Source organism: Musa acuminata, chromosome BXJ2-1, assembly GCF_036884655.1.
Source record: "Musa acuminata AAA Group cultivar baxijiao chromosome BXJ2-1, Cavendish_Baxijiao_AAA, whole genome shotgun sequence".
Classification (NCBI taxonomy): Eukaryota; Viridiplantae; Streptophyta; class Magnoliopsida; order Zingiberales; family Musaceae; genus Musa; species Musa acuminata.
Genome location: NC_088338.1, coordinates 12,540,640 through 12,558,033, shown reverse-complemented (window position 1 = coordinate 12,558,033; position 17,394 = coordinate 12,540,640). Strand labels below are relative to the sequence as shown.

General features: G+C 38.0%; 1 protein-coding gene across 3 annotated transcripts; it reads right to left on the bottom strand.

Moving 5' to 3' along the window:
• Positions 1 to 4,645: 4,645 nt before the first annotated feature.
• LOC135580790 (small RNA 2'-O-methyltransferase-like) lies at positions 4,646 to 17,017 on the bottom strand. Of its 3 annotated transcripts, XM_065093514.1 has the most exons (12): positions 16,978 to 17,017; positions 16,760 to 16,846; positions 15,722 to 16,039; positions 13,736 to 13,831; positions 9,361 to 9,815; positions 9,001 to 9,252; positions 7,548 to 8,494; positions 7,312 to 7,463; positions 7,117 to 7,233; positions 6,779 to 6,907; positions 5,191 to 5,600; positions 4,646 to 5,120 (listed from the first exon to the last, which is right to left on the bottom strand). In XM_065093514.1, exons 3-12 carry the CDS (start codon positions 15,992 to 15,994, stop codon positions 4,934 to 4,936), a joined length of 3,018 nt encoding a protein of 1,005 aa, XP_064949586.1. In that variant the 5' UTR covers positions 15,995 to 16,039; positions 16,760 to 16,846; positions 16,978 to 17,017; the 3' UTR covers positions 4,646 to 4,933. The 3 variants fall into 3 exon arrangements, with proteins under 3 accessions (XP_064949586.1, XP_064949589.1, XP_064949587.1); XM_065093515.1 differs by having other exon boundaries at positions 4,953 to 5,110; positions 16,760 to 17,001; XM_065093517.1 differs by lacking the exons at positions 13,736 to 13,831; positions 15,722 to 16,039; positions 16,760 to 16,846; positions 16,978 to 17,017 and adding an exon at positions 13,467 to 13,604.
• Between the last annotated feature and the right edge of the window lie 377 nt (positions 17,018 to 17,394).

Genomic DNA, 17,394 nt, shown 5'->3' with positions numbered 1-17,394 from the left:
CCAGAAAGCATATTTATTTTATTATCACTTTCGTTTGGTGGCTGATGCTTCATGCATATTATACTTGCAACTTCTCCTGGTTAGATCACATGATAATTATTCGGGGTGTGAAGTCAACATCAGCAGCTTCTTTCTAGCTTCCTACTGATGATGTGGGATGAATCTTTTTCTTTGTCGAAGAACAGAATAACTTCCCGTTCTACACCAACTGCTTATCTTTGAATCACGACTGTTCTCTACGTGAGAAAGCTGTAGGAAAGAGGAGGGCGGCTGTTAAGAAAAATCATTGTCGAGGTCTTAATTAATCCAACACGATTCAATCTCAAGGGTATAGGAGTATCCAAGACGACTTTGAGGTGATATCGAGGAAAATTTCTTTATCCGATCTCTCCAAAATTTAAGTTAGTAACCGAGATCGAGCACATTTTGCCTTATGCTTCTACTGTAAAAGATTTCTTCTCACATGGGTGGGTCGACTTTTCCTGACCAATGCATCTCGGGCACATTTGACTTATACCTCCACTATGATAGATTTCTTCTCACATAAGTCATGTCTTCTCAGCTCACAAGCCCCAAGCGCATTTCCCCCTATGCTTCCACCATAGTAGATTTTTTTTCGCGTGGGTTGGGTTTTCCCAACTCATACACCTCAGGTGCATTTCTCCATATGTTTCTACCATAGCAGATTTTCTTATCGCTGGTCGAGTTTTCTCGACTTATATATCATGGGCACATTTCGTCTTATGCCTCTGTTGTAGTGAATTTCTCTTGGCACGGGTCAGGTTTTCTCAACCCACACACCTCGAGCGCATTTCATCCTGCACTTCTATCGTAGTGGATTTTTCTTAGTGTGGGTTAGGTTTTCTCAACTCACACACCTCAGACACATTTTGCCTTATGCCTCCACCATGACGGATTTCTTCTTACGTGAGACGAGTTTTCCTGACTCACCTGTCTCAAACACATTGGACCTATGCCTTCGTTGTGATGGATTTCTTCTCACGCAAGTTAGGTTTTTTTGTCTCACATATCTCGAGCACATTTTGCCCTACACCTTTACCATGGTGGATTTTTTCTCATATGGGTTGAGTTATTTCGACTCACGTGTCTTGGGCACATTTGACCTATACCTCCATAGTGACGAATTTCTTCTCACGCGGGTCGAGTTTTCTTAACTCATGAGTCTTGAGCACATTTCGCCTTTGCCTTTGCCATGATAGATTTCTTCTCATGGATCTCAAGCGCGTTTTACCCTATGCTTCTACCATAGTGGATTTCTCTTAGCATGAGTCGGGTTTTTCCGACTCATATACTTTAGATATATTTCGCCTTGTACCTCTATCATAATATATTTCTTTTGACGTGAGTTGGGTTTTCCTCACCCACACGGCTTAGGTGCATTTCGCCCTACACTTTTGCTGTAGCGGATTTCTCTTGGCGTAAGTTGGGTTTTCATGACCTATACATCTTAGGCACATTTTGTCTTATACCTTTGTCGTGACGGATTTCTTCTAATATGAGATGAGTTTTCCTAACTCATGCATCTCCAGCACATTCAGCCATATTCTTCTATCATGGCGAATTTCTTCTCATGTAGGCCAAGTTTTCTTGACTCATGTCTCTCAAGCATATTTCATCTTGCACCTTTTCCATAGTGGAATTCTTCTCACGCGGGTCAAGTTTTCCTGACTCACGTATCTCGGGTGCATTTGGCATATGCATCCACTGTGGTGGACTTCTTCTCACGTAGGTTAGGTTTTCCCAACTCATGTGTCTTGAGCACATTTCACATGTACCTCTATCGTGATGGATTTCTTCTCACGCGAGTCAAGTTTTTCTAACTCATATATCTTAGTCGTATTTCGCCATACACTTTTGCCATAGCATATTTCTAGGTCAGGTTTTTCTAACTTACATACCTTGAGCACATTTCACTTTGTCCCTCCGCCATAGCGAATTTTGCATTATACTTTCACTGTAGCGAATTTCTCTTGGCACAAGTCAAGTTTTTCTAACTCATATGCCTCAACCATATTTCGCCCTGTGCCTCCGCCATAATGAATTTCTCTTTGTGTAAGTCGGGTTTTTCCAACTCACGCATCTCAAGCGCATTTTTCCCTAGCTTCCATTGTAGCAGATTTATCTTGGTGCAAGTTAGGTTTTTCATACTCATATGCCTCAAGCACATTTTTCCTTGGCCTTTTTATGCATCTCCTTGTGCTTACTTAAGGCCATTGTCTCCACAATAGTGTATTGGTTGACCCTCTAGAGTACCTCAAGCATCATCACTAGTGGCCTCTCCAATAACAATAAAAAAATGTGAGAGCGCTTGAGTCCCATCATGAAGGCTTGTATTACAATTAATGGATGAGCTTCTTGCACGCCTTGAATCTCATTTGCAAATCGAGTAACAAAGTCGGAGAGTGTTTTTTTTGTCCCGTTGCTTGAGTCTAAGAAGTATTATCGCCAATGGCTTCGGTGCACATTCCCAAGAAAGTAGAACTCGAACTTCTTTGCAAGCTACGTGAAGGAGGCTGACTTTGAGAGGCTTCAAGCAAGTGTACCATTCTCATATTGGGCCTCTTAACGTTGTCGGGAAGGCGTGGCATATTAGGGCATTCCAGGTGTCATACAACTACATATAGGCATGAAAGGTAGTGGGCTCTATCAGGTCGATGCTACCATCAAAGTCCTATGATGATAGGAGGTGAAAGTTCATTATTATTTGCTTCTCCTATATGTTCTGAGCGAATGAGGACTGACTCAAGGTGGAGTTGTCCAGCCTTTCCCCTCGGGATAGCTGGAACTCTTATTATATCTTTTCTAAACGTTGTCTATTTGTCATAGTTGGATCCTCAGCGATTCATCCATCAAATCAGCAGATTAGGTCACAAATTCAAGCAGATCAGAGCGATGGTGTGGCGGTGTATCGAATTGTAGTTGGAGAGCGAGGAATTTCCTCATTCGATGGTTCCATAGGCCTTGGGCGATCTTGAGATGTTGGCACTACATCAGGAAGAGGAATCTTGACAAGCGTTGGTGCCAATGGCAGTTGAGGTACTGATCACGATTGAGATGGTGGCATTACTTATTGGTCTAACTGAGGTAGGAACTAGGCGATAACCTGCATCATGCCAATTAGTATCTACACATTTTGGGTGAGATTTAAAAATAACTCGGTGGGGATAAGTAGGTGGCTTAAGGTTGTCCTTCGGGGCGAAAGGCCTAAGTAATTAAATAGATGTCAGTATCTCATCGGCGTCCATGCCGAAATGAATGCATCCATATGTGGGAAGGAGAGTAGTTGTCCCCTTGAGTAAAAGTGTTGTGAGTTGGAGGTAGGGCCTCCTCATTGGAGCATTTTTTTGAGAGGGTTAGCAGGTGGATATTCTTATGATATTAGGTCATCCTTCTAGTGTCAAAATATTAAGACAAATCATCATTGACATCTGAGTCAACCCGAAATGGTCCAAACCTGAGGGCACAGGAGTGTCCGAGGTGGTACCTGCACCAAGATTGATGTTAGGGGAAATTTCTCGACCCAGTCCATCCGACGCTCAAGTTAGTGATCGAGATCTCTTTGTGTGTATAGGTATTTTTCGGAAAGAGAACCTCTTAGCGTAGCGCCAGGGATTATCTTTTATACTTGATCTCGGAAGAGATAACCTATAATCGCTTCTCTTGGTATTTTGTCCACACGTGGGCAATAGAGGTTGGCTCAAACAACCTATTTTATATTTTTATCCATATGAGCATATGGGTGGAGGTTGATATAGATTTTTTCCTTGTATAATGATTAATATATTTCTTATCAAGATTAAATTCACAATCTTTCACGTAGATTGTAGCCCATTCAAATAACTACATCATTGATAATTCAAATCATTCTCTTTCACACAAAACATAGTTATCCGAACCGAAATGAAATATGGAGCCAGCCACTAATTGGACTACAGATTCGATATAAATTAAATTTTGTTTTATTTTCATGAGATTTGATAACCGAAACATAGTCAAATATCTATTAGTTTATTATCAGAAAATAGATCAGCAGCGCATGATGTGAGATGATAAAAGAATTATTGTGACAGTAACCGGGTTGAAAAAAAGGAAAGAAAGGACAACAACAGCAAGATTAATTGATAGATGAAAGTGAGACAATGATAACATAAGAGTGAAAGCGAGAGAATAATAACATAAGAGGAAAAAATAAAATAAAATAAAATAGAACAGCAGCACATGATGTGAGATGATAAAAGAATTATTGTGAAAAGAACGGTGTTGAAAACAAAGAAAGAAAGGACAATAACAGCGAGATTAATTGATAGATGAAAGTGAGACAATGGTAACATAAGAGTGAAAGAGAATGATAACATAAGAGGATAAAATAAAATAAAATAAAATAATCTTTCTTATAGAGATAAACTCTGGATCAAGATTTATAATCTACAGTCAAAGTCATTGAGCAAACAAATGGACAATCCAACTAATCGATTAAACCCGCAATATTGGAAAAGTATCATGTGTCATAAGTGGAAAAAGCCCCGTACACTATAAATTTGCTGAAACAAGAGAGAACATAAAATGGTCCTGCGTTTTATGACATGGATAATTGATTTAGTATGATCTCCAGGAAGAGAGAGGCTGCGATTCCAACCCTATCTATGCTAGTCATTCATAAATCAAGTTACTACATGTAGCTCCGCTGCACATCTGTTTTCATTGTTGCCCCTAAGAAGTAGACTTCAGGAACAACTGTGATCTGTTCCAACTCCTGTAGACTACTAAATGCTCAACAAAAAGTGAGGAAAAAACAAAAACCTGAATTTGCATATACAAACTTTGTCATTTGGGAGGTATAAGGTGGTAATATTGCTGATCTAACATAGAATCAACTACATGCTTCACTGGGTTCAATTCAATTCGATTAGGCTCAACTAGTATGACTCATCATCGGATCCTTTGATTTGTGCATCTCTGTTGCGGTGGAGAGTGGTGGACTGGACTGCCTCATCCTTTTCATCCCCAAATGAAGTCTCTCCTCATTCGTTTCTCCCAGGTCACTCCGAACACTCTCAGCTGACCTCTCGACTTCTACTTCAAATGTTGGCTGTGGTGTGCTTGAAATAAAAAAATTGCTAATTAGTTGTCTGGAAAACTCAGTCAAATTCTTAGAGAGAAGATCAAAACCTGTCAGCCCATTCCCATATTAGTTCATAGGGTTGAGATGAGTCCTCTGTTTTGAAGTATGTTTCTGCTGTATTGAAAGAGCTTCTTCTGAAGATGGCGATCTGCGAAGCAAAACCTGGTTCCACATCTGATGATCCACCAACCCCACTAAATTCAACACTATAGTTGTGCCTAAGTGCAATATCAGTGGCCCAACATTCAAACTGCTCTCTTGTCCACTCGAACTTGTGATCATGGTTGCGAAACTTGCAAGGTGCTGTATTCTCTTCCGTGGTGGGCACAGCTGATCTCTGAAGAATGGAGTTGTACTCATAGTTGGGTGTTGAAACTACGAGTATTCTTGGGCAGAAAGAACTCAACACAACATCACCAAATAAGAATGCCTGATCTTCTTCCATATGCTCAATCACCTGCAGTAGGTTGGCATTATATTAGTACGGTAAGTAAACACCTCTGCCTATGGAAATTCAAAAAGTTCTGTTCTATAACCATATATATATAGGAATTTCTTAATGATACAACACGTCATGCAGAAAGGCAAATTAGCTTACCAGTGTTCCAACTCACAGAAACTTGGCAGTTTATTAAAAAGAGCTTTCTGAATTAAGTTCTAATTTCGACCACATCCTTAAGCAATGCATATACATGAAAATGGCATAAAAGAAGACTGATTCAATCCAAATAAACTCTTCCAAACATCTTCAATGAGTTATAACGAAGATCTACAATTACTTGCAGGTTTGCAAGGTTGATTGATCCAAATTAACACTGGTGTTGACCACAGGAACAATTTCTTGGGGGGCCATTGAAATTGGATTGGCTCAGCCAATCTAGCCAAACATGGCTGATTTGCTACTAATAGCCACCCAATTTCAGCCAATCCAATTGATCTGAACAATTTCAGGTAATTCCAAGAAAAAATATCCATATAACCCAATTCCTATCATGAATCCTACTTTGCCTTTGAAAGTTGCTAGGCATAGCTAGATTTTTCACTAGTGCTTCTGCAGAGTAGGATTATAGATACAAGGAAAACTTGTGATGCATCTTTGGAACTATCATAATATCCTATTTACTCTTCCAAAAGTCAAATCTCCTACATCAAACCATAAAGACCCCCATTTGTGCACCTGACATTGCACACATTAGGGCTTTTTAGAACCCTTTATTTGCAAATATAAATTAGCCTAATGGTTCCAAATGAGTCAAATTGGGATCTTACTCAAGAGCATAAAAAAAATATTTGAGTTTGCAGGATCATATACGATATTTGGATTTTTGGTGGAACAACATTCCGACACTTAGCAGGGGTATACCAGAAATTTCTTCCAAATATAAATAACACTACATTTGCTAGTGCCTGCAGAAAATGCAACTCCTACTCAGAGATTATACTGCCTTGTGCATAAAAGGATATCCATAACAATGGAAGATTTGATGCCTGCAAATAACAAACAACGTTACTCATGATAATCACATTGACTTCATTCCATCAAGAACAAGGCAATACTCGGACCATTTAGGATGCTTCATGTGTAATTTCTCCCTTCTGATTTAAAGAGTAAAGAGTGGTCTGAATGGTCAGTACCTCTAAACAAGTGCCAATGTCAAACCCAGATAAACGGGAGTCATAAACCGTAATCGATCCATCATAAAGCACAGCTTGTCTGATGCTTGTGGGCACGCCAGAATTTAGGCTTAGCTTTTGATGTAAAATCTGGAAATGTCAGAGTATACAATGGTTAAGTGACCATAAAATTGCAATTATGTATCATGGACAACTGAAAGGTGAAAGCCCAAAATTCAAATGAGCTAAAACATATACATGAGGTTATCAAATCATTCTACTAACAGGCTGAACAACTATGACTATATCTTTCGAAAAAAAATAGACAATTTAACATGTCCATAGACCACATAGGTTACCTTTGCAGCACGTGCAAGGCTCTTCTGAGAGATATCCACACCAACAATCTTCTCTAAAGTCGTTGTATGCTCCAATAAAGAATTAAGCAGGCTACCTGATCCACATCCAAAATCCACCTGCATTAGAAATCACAACATCAATCTCAATAAGCACTATAAATCTAGGAAAGCAAAGGACAAAGATCAAGCTAATACCAAAGTGGCAGCACTACATTCATTGATGTGCTGAACTGCAAACTCAATGCGCTGTTTTGATAGAGAAGGACTGAACAAAGCCTTCTCCATTCTGTCTTCTAAAGGTTCAGGTACCCGCAAAACCTTTACTGAGTACTCCAGAAAGCAATTGTCTACAAAAAGGGAATGTATGTATATCCCACTTTGTTTATTGCTATCAGTAAATCAATATACACACAAGGTAGGGTATAACTCACACAGAGGTAGCTTAGAAAGATCTTTAATAGCGTCGCCAGCTGCAGCCAATATCAGGTCCCTAGAAGGCATGTCTATGACAAAATGTGCAGATTGATTGACAGACAACTGAGTTGCACATGCTTCAAGCTGGTGGATTACAGCATCAGTCCCTACCTCAAACTCAAACTCATCTTTACCTTCCAAGTGATCTTTTACAGGATCTCCAATCTTTACCAATGCAACAGCATAACTTATGCATATTAAAGATCCAGGCGATGGGAAGACACCAGAATCTGGACCTTCAATATTTAAAACAACCATTCCATTCTCCTCTTTCCTGTTTGGATAATACTTGCAAAATGATTCCAGTGAACTACACTCTCTTAGGTTGTCATTCTTCGTAGATCCGAAAATAGATGAGCACATAGCAAATTCATGAGAAAGATTTTCTGCATGCACGATAATACCATGAGCATGTCCAGAAGAGGACAATACCTCCACAGGCATGTCTAGTTGTTTAAAGTACTTGTCAAACCAAAGAAGAACTTTTAATGCAGAACACTGAATGGCATCAGACTCTTTCCTGTAAGTATCAGTAAAAGAACCTTCAACTATTGGTTCCAGTCTTCTTGACAGTATCTTCACTTCGCACCTGAAAATACTCGAGTTGTCCAGGTTTTTTTCCCCAACATCAGAAACATCTCCATTTGCAATATCAACTTCATCAGTTGGCTTTGATGAATTAGATTTCCTTTGAGTAACTGATAAGGAAGCATCTGCATTAATTCTTGTAATAGAAAAAACAGGCTCTGAGAACTTGTGTAGACGGCAAAAAGCATAGAGGAGATCCCTTGGGGCAAGGCCCTTCCAGTTTGAACGCCCAGTGTACGCAGTGGGTAATTCAGCTGCAAGAATTGCTTCTCTAGATAACTTATAGTGCCCATCAGGGAACTTTGCAAGAAGCATCCTGGAAAATACAGAACAAAACACCAAGGACCTCAGACAACAATGGTACAGTGACATGAGAGGCTAAAAACACGGCAAAAATGTATACATCATTCAGTCAAATGATACTGAAAAAGAAAACAGAGTAAATTCGATGGAGGTTACTACAATTAATCAGATCACCAAAAACCTGTTGTTCAGCAGCACAAATAGCACAAAGCTGTGGAGTCATGGGATCATAAAAAATGAAAACCAATCCATGTGCTGCTCAAGATGCGGCATTTGTCTTTGCTTCAATATTTATTGGTAGTAATATAGGCTGTTTGAATTTAATCGTGATAGATAAATATCAATAAAGTTCTAGTACTGTTGCTGCAAATTTATGTGAACTGCTAGTTCTGCACAATATAACTCTAACAAAATATGATGATAACTTGTGTTCTGTGAGAAAACTCAACAATGTTTCAGGATGAAATAGGTAACAGAAATAAGAAGCACAAAGAGAAGCATCAACTAGCCAGGACAGACCTGTAATAGGTACATAGAGAGACATCTTCATAGAAAAGATATGGAGACTTCCATGTGTATCCAATGTTAGCTAAGATGGCATCTCCATATATATCTTGGCCAGAGAGATATGAAGCTCTTTGATTAATTATTGGTTCAATACTCACTTTACCTTCTGAACTTGTCTTAAGACCAGATGAAGAATCTGAAAAGTGAGGAACTTCTGGATAGGGGAAGTATACCTTCATCTCTGAAGAAGCCTTGCCAACTGTCCTGAAATAGCAAAAAAATTGATAACCAAGCTCAACTATCCATTTTTAAACCCAAGCAACAAAAAAGTACTGAAAGACAAACTGTCTTATATTTTACTATTTTATACACCTTGAAACAAGAACCCGAGAAGAATCCTTGACATTCAACTTCTGAGCAATTAAATCCAAGTAGTAATGTTCATTAGAGACGTCAAGGGTCAGTGCTTCAACATTTTCTTCAATAGAGCAGGGAATACGTAATGCTTCTATCTGTACACACCCTAGAGACTCTGAATGATGATTAATTACTGATGCTATAGCCTCAGGAGAATATGGAGCTTCCTTCCATATCCATAATTCATCAGTAGCTGTACATAGGGAAGAACACTTTCTGGCAGCGTTCAAGATGAGTGATGAAACCAAGAGAGGATCTGATTCTGCCTTGGAATTGATGACTTTACATAAATTATGAACCTTTACATCGCATGTGGTAATGGCAGATATGGGAATCATACCAAAGTGCTCTCTCATCACTCCAAATGCAACTCCAAAATGACCAGTTAATGGATGAGTTGATGAAAGGAACTATCAATTAAACATAAAAAATTGCACTGTCTGTTAGTAGTTATAGACACCATATACATAAAGAAGAAGACAGTGATTTTATTCAAATCTATATAACAAATGTTAGAATGCACAAACATTTCATGTCAAGCAAACAGAAAGAGTTAACAGGTTTATTGCTTTAATTTCAAGTGATCAAAACTGTTCAAACATTTATACTTCTAGCTAGCCATAATCCCACAATGGTAGTAATTAGTATTGACATAATAGAACTGAAAGGATCGATCAAATCTTGTTACTACTGGAGTAATTTAGTGCATAGCAAGAGAGATTTAGTGACATGGATGAGACTTGCTTTTGTCAATCAAATTACTAAGCAAGGATCGGTTTGAAGACTGATTATGCTGGAACACAATGGGGTTTTGCTGATGAGCAAAATGGGTCAAGAGAAAAAATTGAGTGAGTAAAACCAATAGAGAAAGAGAGCACGTAAATGAAATATTAGGAAAGACTCTGGCCAACACTAAAACATTTCTTTTGTCTTAGATTCCAGTATACATCTCAATTTTTTTAGTCTAGTCACATACTTTAAAGTTTTTAAATTGATGGGCTATTAATAGTATCCATAGAATTGTTTCAAGCCAAGGTATACAGTTTCGAATAATACCGTCCGGTACGGGTGGTACGTACTGGTCCGACAGTATATCGGTACGCAGACCGCTCGGTACCGGGCGGAACGCTTAACATTGCCCCGTATCGGACGATACGGGGTTATATTGGGCGGTAACGGTCGAAATTTCGACCGTTACCACTCTGTAACAATGCTCCAACGGTCAAATTGACTGTTAGAGCCCTTTCTCATAGGTTTTTAAACTCTTCTTCTCTCCTATTTCACTCTCATACTCTTTTAAAGACTTAAACTATCTCAAACTCTTTTTTTCTCATATTTGCGCTCTCCTAAACTATACAAAACAATGATTTGTGAATTGAATCAAGGGTAATTTAGGAAGATTAAGAGGAAGAACTTTCTAATCAAAAGGTATGTATTCTCTTTCTTTAATTAGAAGTATGTATTCTCTTTTTTTTTATTTTCAGATATTTTTGGATGATTTTACACCTAAATTAGGTGTACCACTCGGTACGCCCTGGTGTACCGCTCGGTACACGGTACCATACCATACCGAGCCAAGCTCGAAACACTGGTACGGTACGGTATTTCAATCCTTGTTTCAAGCACAGAAGTTTTGTAGGAAAGAGCAACTATAATCATCTCCTTCTCTAAGCCTAATCTAGATCAAGGGCTTTTATATATAGACAAGGATACTGCTTAAACCAGCCAACTTTCTGTAAACAATTTGAACCACTTAATAAATTCTAAAAAATATATAAAACATGATCTGAATCCTGTTTTTAAAAAATAAAAAATATATTTAAGAAAATACATCACATCTACTCAACCTACACCAAATCAAACGCAGCCTACATCAGATCACTTGTGCAGCATATATGTCATTCTTGATATCTTCATTTTGCCATGCCAAACTATGAAAACCAAACAATCTTTCAATGTTTTATATAGATAGTTCATGCCACTTAAGCCAGCCATCCTTACTCATATGCCTACGAATATCCTGAGAAGGAAAATAAACAATGTGACATCCTTACTTATTAGGTACATATTGTTGAGTCCTATCATTCAACTCTGAACTTGCATTCACAAATTAAAATAAACAATGTGACATTTGTTTTATATAGATGGGGAAAAGTTTAAGAGAAAGCACAATATAAAAAGGAAAAAATAATATCATTTTCTGTCTTTATCTCATTGAACCCATTGTTGATTTTAATTGCTCACCAAAAACCCTCTTGAAGCCATTCATTGATTTATAGAAAATCTTATGTGGTGAAGTTTATTGTTTCGCTATATCATTTCTCAGATATCATTCAATATGAAAGATCTTTCTATCCAACAAAAATGCCACTAAAAGCAATTTAACCTAATAAGATATAAGAAAAAATTGTGGCTCAAAAAGAAGAAAGAGGAGCATAAAACACAAGTACCAAGACGTAAACCATAGGCTTATGTCGAACACAATTGTCACACGGTTTACAATCTTAAAATTGGAATGAATATTGGCCAGCAATGATACAGTCAATATTAAATTACCAAAAAAATATTTGACAATAAGAAATGTGAAGGAATTTTTTAGCATTTTTATCATGACATCATCCATTTGAATGCAAGTTAGAAATTTTGTTTAGTATAAACAATGTACAATAACAGGCAGTTGTTCTGCAGTAATATTTATCACTAAGAATAAGCAAATTAAGTATTATACAGGAGATAAGATCAGACCATCCATCATACTAGCAAGTAAGTCTGCATGTCATAAAATAGCATAAATGGCCAAGCGCTTAATATGATACTGCATAATATTGAACAGACTCAATAATAAATATAACATACTACTAAATACTATTTGGAACAGCAAGTTATCCTCATTAAAATCCTGATTGCAATACCAATATAGATATAAATAATGTAACTCTGGCCAAATAATGATGACACCATAAAGCTAAATGCTAAGTACTGCTCCTACTGATCCATTCCACCATGTGTCACATCATCTACTTTAATCTTAATCATAATTGCTGCTCCTTGACTCCTCATATACCTCCATAGGTGCTCCTTTTCTAGTAGTATAATAAATACATTTGGATCCAGATCAAACCATTCTATTTGAGTACATTTGGATGCAGCTCAAACCATTCTATTTGAGAAACCTCAAATTCACAACTAGGACATCAATTTATTGGTGAGAACATCATCCGGTCCTGATGAATTCTGGTCAATTCATTTTGATTTTGGCTAATTTCCATCAGACTCTGGTTGATCTCAAACATTCTTGCTCGCAAATAGTTGTTCCATTGATGAAATTAGGATGGTTGATTCTCCCCGCAAAAGACTTTTGGTAGCATTCAACAACTAACATATAAATTTCAAATTTTCCTATTTCTAGATCCATCAAATAAGTATTCCATACTCAAAGAAAATGATGCAATATTGTTGCCTTGAGGCCACATCAGTATAATGTGCTCCAGTCTCAACTAATAAGATAATGATTAAGACAGATACAAGGGAAATTTACAGTAAAAAAGATCTCAGCACAGAAATTTAGGAAGGTGAAGAAGAGAACAATGGTAGAAATAGAGATAAAATATGAACAAAAGGAGCAACAAAAATGGGCATCATAATCAGTGCAGTAACCTGATGCATATTTTGTTATATTTCATAGACTTTACCTAATATCTAAAGCTCTATATCAGCACTGATCTGGGTCATTTTTACATAAAGTCCAACTGCAATTAAGACACCCAATGAAGATACTTTCATAACCAGCAAATTGATACTTCTCTTGACAAACTTTACCAGAAATTTGATCTCGGATCAGGGACCCCATACACAGACATTCTCAGCCAATACTTAAATCTTGATTATAGTTCTTTAAAAACCTAAAAATAGCTAGTTCTAAGAAAATGGAAGACCAATGCTAACCAATAGGCTGCATCAAACTTGTTTTTCTAAGTGGAGAAAGAAGCTCCAGAACAATGCGCTTAATAGCTGTGCAGAAAATAGCAGGCCATGGTTATAATTTTGAGACATGCACGCACCAGAATGGGTTTTGTGCAATACTGAGGTGTGCTACCAAACACAGATCAACAAGATTGGTTTGACCAGTTGGCACAGAGACCATGCTGTATGTCCCAATGGGCAGGTATTACTGCAAGCCACGATTTGTATGGTGCAGGCATCTAAAATTAAGACCCTTGAAATAACTTTGCAACTCGGAGCCGCATTCTGAGAGAAGCTATACTCTGTAGAAGTTCACAAGCAGTTATTATAATAAATAAATAATTAAAGCTTAGGGTCCATAACTAACCTCATCAGTGAACAAGCCAGAAATGCGTGCAACTAATTCATATGATGCTCCCTCTGGAGTAAGATCATTTGTTGCAGACGTAGAGTGAATACCCAGCTGCAAGGACCCAAAGTTATAAAAACCTTAGCAGCAGCTACTAGTTGAAAAGATGGTGTATATCATGTGACAATGGGTTATATATAAATATAAATATATATATGGTTAAAAAAATTATTATGGTTAAAAAATCAGTATAAAAAGGTTAAAAACTAGGATATACTTGGTATTCTTAAAATTATTCTGTCAAACATAAAATCTTGATAAAAGAAGGGTTTACAGTAAAAGATCAGTATAGAAGTGTTTAAATCAATCAAACTTAATAGTCTTACGTTTGCCACCTTAAACTTTAAAAGTGTGCATGTTATAAATCCTTAATACCATCCATGACATACACTGATCAATAAAATCCATACTCATAAGTCATAACCTTTATATCAACAGGTCCTTCTATGGCTTTGGCATGGGTAGATAGGTGTACTAATTCTTACATCAAAACAAATATCAAAACTCTTTGCTAAAAGTCTGAAGAAGATAAGACCACTGAAGATAGAAATAATATGTTTATGCCACAGAAAAGAAGGTTGACAAGGATGAAGGAGCAATAGAATCGTAATATTCATCAACCAACAGGAAGAACATAATGTGGAAGATAAAAACTCTTAAACTGGTATGTCCCAACCAATATTGACTGGTCAGATGAAGAATCAAATACAAACACTATATAGCTAGCCACCAATAAATATTCATTTTAATTCATTTATCTCGTATACCACATAGTATAGGTCGACATACTGTCTGGGCATACATATTGCCCGGCATATACCACATAGTATAGGTCAACATACTGCCTGGGTATATATATTGCCCTGCATACCCACACAGTAGTACTGTACTGCCCTGACAAGCTGTCAAAACCAGTATTGGATCAAGATCTAAACCTCGAACTCAAGATCAAATTGTACCCATAATTTTCAATAGCATAATCTCCTTCCCTTCCTAGATATCATAACAACACCAAAGGAATCACTGGAAAAGGTTTGAGTTCATAATTCCTTGCAAGCAAATGATCTCGTCAAAATAGGACATACCTATAAAAGCTAAAAGTATAAGCATCCATCAGATTATGAACTAGGAATGGCAGGTACAAAAGTGAAAACACAATTAATGGAACAATAATTGCCAAGCGATAATCCTGGTTGGCAGGCTGTTTACCTTGCTAGCGTTGTAAATACTATTGAAGGATGTTTCCATGCCCAAGATATTCAAAAAGTTATTTGGTTATAAGGTTATTGAAACTAAATAACATTAAGCATGTTTTAACATAGCATATTGACATTGTTATTATGCACAAGAGAGTAAGCTGACTAGACAAGAAATTACTTGGCAAATATGGACTATGAAAATTCTTGGCATAGTAAGGACAGTTCTATAAATTGAAAAATAAAATACTTGATGCACATATATCAATACTGTGAACTTAAAGTCTAGAGATTTTCACAAATTGACTGCAAAGGTTAAATAATAAAGGAAGCTACTGTACAAATGTCCTTGCCCCACTATGAGTTTCATTTCTTACTAAGTGTTAATAGGAAGCCAGATCCACCGGTCAATTTCGATTTCATTTTTTATCCCCTATCTTCATTGCTAACTAAAGTTACTACCCAGGAACCTCAATATCAAATTACACCCATGTCAATACAAAATGTTCATGATTGTAATTTGTTCCACAAGAGCCACTTTCAGAACTTCAAATCACTTAATTTAAAATAAAATCATATTGAATGGTAATGAACTAAAATCATATTACATTCTGTTTAGTAAAATAAGCAAACAAAGCTAGAAAAATTTAGATGCCTCAAAGATCTTCATGTTTGTTTTAAAAAGTTAAAAAGGATGTAAGAATCCTAAAGTGCCAACTCTGGACTTGGCAGGTTCATGTCGTAAAACCTTTTCAATAGCAATTTTTGCAGCGGCCTGCTCAGCATCTTTCTTTTTTGGAAACATATCCGAAGTAAAAGACAAGTCTGGAAGATCCAGATGGCAGCGATACAAACTCCTGAACTGCTGCGGAATAACCAACCCTGGGCAATCATTTTCAACATGTTGCTTTACTTCCTCAATACGATAGCATGCCGTTCTACCATACTTGTGGTGGATAAGGGCCTTCGGTGTCAACTCCAATCTTTTCGCAGAGACTGCTGGAGCTTCTTGGGATTCCATTATAACTTGAATTATTTTGCCTCTCGACTATAAATATCGTTCAACCTACTTATGTCATAACAAACAACGCTCTGGGTTAAATTTATTCAAGCCAGCCAATCTCTGTATCCAAGACTAAAAAGAGAGATTAAATTGAAAATGTGCTTATTCAAAAGTAATCACAGTTCTAACTACTAAAAAAACTGATCGCTACAGGAAAACCAGAGCAAAGAAAAAACTATGTCCAATATGCTTCGTTCCAATAAAAAAGGTGAAAGCTTGTTTTCTCAAAGCGACTCTCCTTCCAACGATTAATGATCGATAAACCCAGAAAACTCTGCATACGTAGTAAAAGAAATTCTTCCAGATCACCGCAGCGGCCACGCTTTTGACAGCCGCAATATCATAAACTGTCTATCGAAAACTTGGAATCCAAGAAGTGAATTCTTTTATAAACAAAACAAGCAACAAACCCCAGCCTACAAGAGAACTTTTGAACGACCAACAACGAGAAAAATGAGCGGCGTTCAAACGATCAAAGTCACAATTAGAAACAAAAAGGCAAGGAGGCGGACGAAAACGAATATCATTTTCTTCCATCCCGACAACCCAAGCGTTCCGACTATACCACGAAAAGCAAGTTGAAGAATCACAGCAAGTGGCGAACCAAGCACAAAGCCGAAGAGATCAGAATTCTAGCCAAACCAGCACACATTGATCAAAACCAAAACCCACCACCTAAATTGACTACGAACGTAACGAAAAACGGCAGCTAGAAATTCCCACCTGACAAACAAAAGATCAGCCACAAATGCCTGAAATTCGGAGGGCGAAGCGCGGCCCACCGCTCGCAACCGATCACGAGACCGATCCCTACAAAAGGAAAATTAGGGCTTAGGACGAAGAACGCCTGCCTCTTCCCCGCCTCCGCCTGGCGCCCAGAAGAACCACCACAGAACCGTCAGAGAGAGAGAGAGAGAGAGAGAGAGAGCGAGAGAGAGTACTCGACACTTGAGGAGGGAACTTAAAATAGAGCAGCCACGCGATAAGAAACATTCCCCCCGACCACGGTCGATGCCTGCCTGCTTTCTAGCTTTCGCACGCCTTCACCTGCCCCGACCCAGCACCACCGTCCGATCGCCCACGAGAACAATCCCGTCCGTACACATCGGGCGTCGCCTGCGGTCGCCATCACTGTGAACGGAGATGATCGGTTGCAAACGCAGCGCCAACGGTGGATCTGCGTTGTCGTATAATATCGTCCGTTCGACGTCTAAAAGAAAGAACGAACCGAATTCCTTAATCACCAAGATTTGAAGCCGGGTTCGTCTGATGAGGGATGCGCGAATCATAAAGCAAACGGGCGTCGAGCACGAACGGTGGATTTGCGTTGTCGCGTGGTTTATTCTATGCGACGTCCG